The 1,796-nt window shown below is 41.5% G+C and overlaps 1 protein-coding gene across 2 annotated transcripts in view; it reads left to right on the plus strand.

Annotated features, from left to right (window-relative positions):
* Positions 1–1,796, plus strand: part of kiaa1549la (KIAA1549-like a) — a 220,819-nt gene that overhangs the window by 208,945 nt on the left and 10,078 nt on the right. For both annotated transcript variants that reach the window (XM_034878301.1, XM_034878302.1), the window contains one exon: positions 1,182–1,279. In XM_034878301.1, coding sequence (XP_034734192.1) covers positions 1,182–1,279 — 98 coding nt within the window. The remainder of the gene's footprint in view (positions 1–1,181; positions 1,280–1,796) is intronic.

Here is a 1,796-nt window from a genome sequence, read left to right on the forward strand (position 1 = left end):
ATAGGCTGATGCTATTGGCTGGGAACAAGGTTCATTGCAATCTGCAGAAGCCACAGATTGTAATGGTGTGTCGACCTTTGTTTAGCCCGCACAGGGAAAAAGTTACAAGCTATAGAAACTTGTGGAAGTTGATGGAATCACAAGACTTTAAGCTTTCTAATGATGTGCTGCATGACCGTGTTGGTGACGATTTAATGCTTGCAATTCATAAAAAACAATTCATGAAAACACGTTGTGGAAAAACAGGTTCCGTTTGGGGAACCGTGCTCTCAGAGAGCCAAATTATTAAAAATTAGCTCAGTTCATGTCAAAAACGACAAAACACACAGATCGCTTTGTTCTGGTCAACAGAACCATTAGCCAACTTGAAAAAAGTAAACTTTCCATTTTGAATCTTACTGCCATCCATTACCGGGTCTTGCACTCGCCATCCACTCAAAACGTAATATTACTGCTCTTTTGCCGGTGTTATGTGCCTTCTGGTTTTTCCACCTACTGGTTTCCGAGGCTGTCCAGATGCCGTGTAAACCTCAACGGCTACCCACGTCGACAGATTCGCTACAAATTCATAAACATTTTACTGGCCTTTGCATGTCGCACCTCAATATGAAATGTACTGAACTAAACAGAATATCTGAGCACGACACTACAATAACATTGTACAGCGGGAAAGTTGTGTTTTAAAATAAATTACGATGATCCGTGTCGCGCTGGGTTCGAACCTTCTTCGGCAAAAAAATAACGGCATAAGAGTCCTCTGCACTATCCACTACACCATCGCATCGTTCACGTTTTTTACTCAAAAAAACTTTGCTTTCTCTCAGTAGATGAGGAATTTCAATTTAACAGCGCAAACCGAAACAACTTGTTACCTTGATTTAGGCTTACAATTATAATTAAATCGTACGCTATGATCTCCTGCTACATCTCTGCAATATCCATGTGCAAGGACTTGTCATAAATTACACCAGGCAGCACACGATTTGAGAATCAATCAGTCTAAAACAACTGGTTACCCTGGGCTGGAGACGCGTGATCTCGAGCCTCTCAAACAGCTACAACAACACGTTGTCCTAATATTTTTTTGTTGTTTCTTCCACCATTGTTCATTGTATTGAATACTTTGTAGAGTCCAGATGCTTGTTAAATATGTGAGAAAGTTATGTTTGTGGCTTCTGCAGGGTTTTCGTTTCACCCAACTTCCTGATATGGGCATCGGGTCTCCCCCGCCACTTATCCCCTCAAGACCAGGACCACCACTTGGAACCTCATTACGACGGTACCACACACACTCACACAAATATGAACAACATAAGACACTTGGATGAAACAATATATTTAATATATAAATAAACACATAAAAATGTATCGAAACAAAGAACACACTGCACCCACTGTAAAAGACAAGATATAGACTAAATGCTATAGAGGTAACTGCACTACCAGGTAGCAAAACCCGGGGGGTCATAGTGAGCAGCGAGATATGCTTCAAGAGGGCACTGTGCCACTCTTCATATTTGATATTTTATAGTCTTGCATCTCATTTTACTTGCCTCTGGAACTTCCCTGATAAATTGTAGTCCAGGTAGTTGACTTTCCATGACACTAATAGGAAAGGGTTTGTAAGGTTCAGAAGCTGGCGAGATTTAAAAGTAGCTACTTCTCCATCCACACACAGAGCACAATCACTGCTGCCTCGTCACTTTAAAGAAAGGCTTAAAACTAGGGATGTCCCGATCCCGATCTCGATATCGGATCGGCCCGATCTTTTCCTATTTTCCCGTGATCGGAGATCG

Source organism: Etheostoma cragini, chromosome 8 (assembly GCF_013103735.1).
Source record: "Etheostoma cragini isolate CJK2018 chromosome 8, CSU_Ecrag_1.0, whole genome shotgun sequence".
In the NCBI taxonomy this organism is placed as follows: Eukaryota; Metazoa; Chordata; class Actinopteri; order Perciformes; family Percidae; genus Etheostoma; species Etheostoma cragini.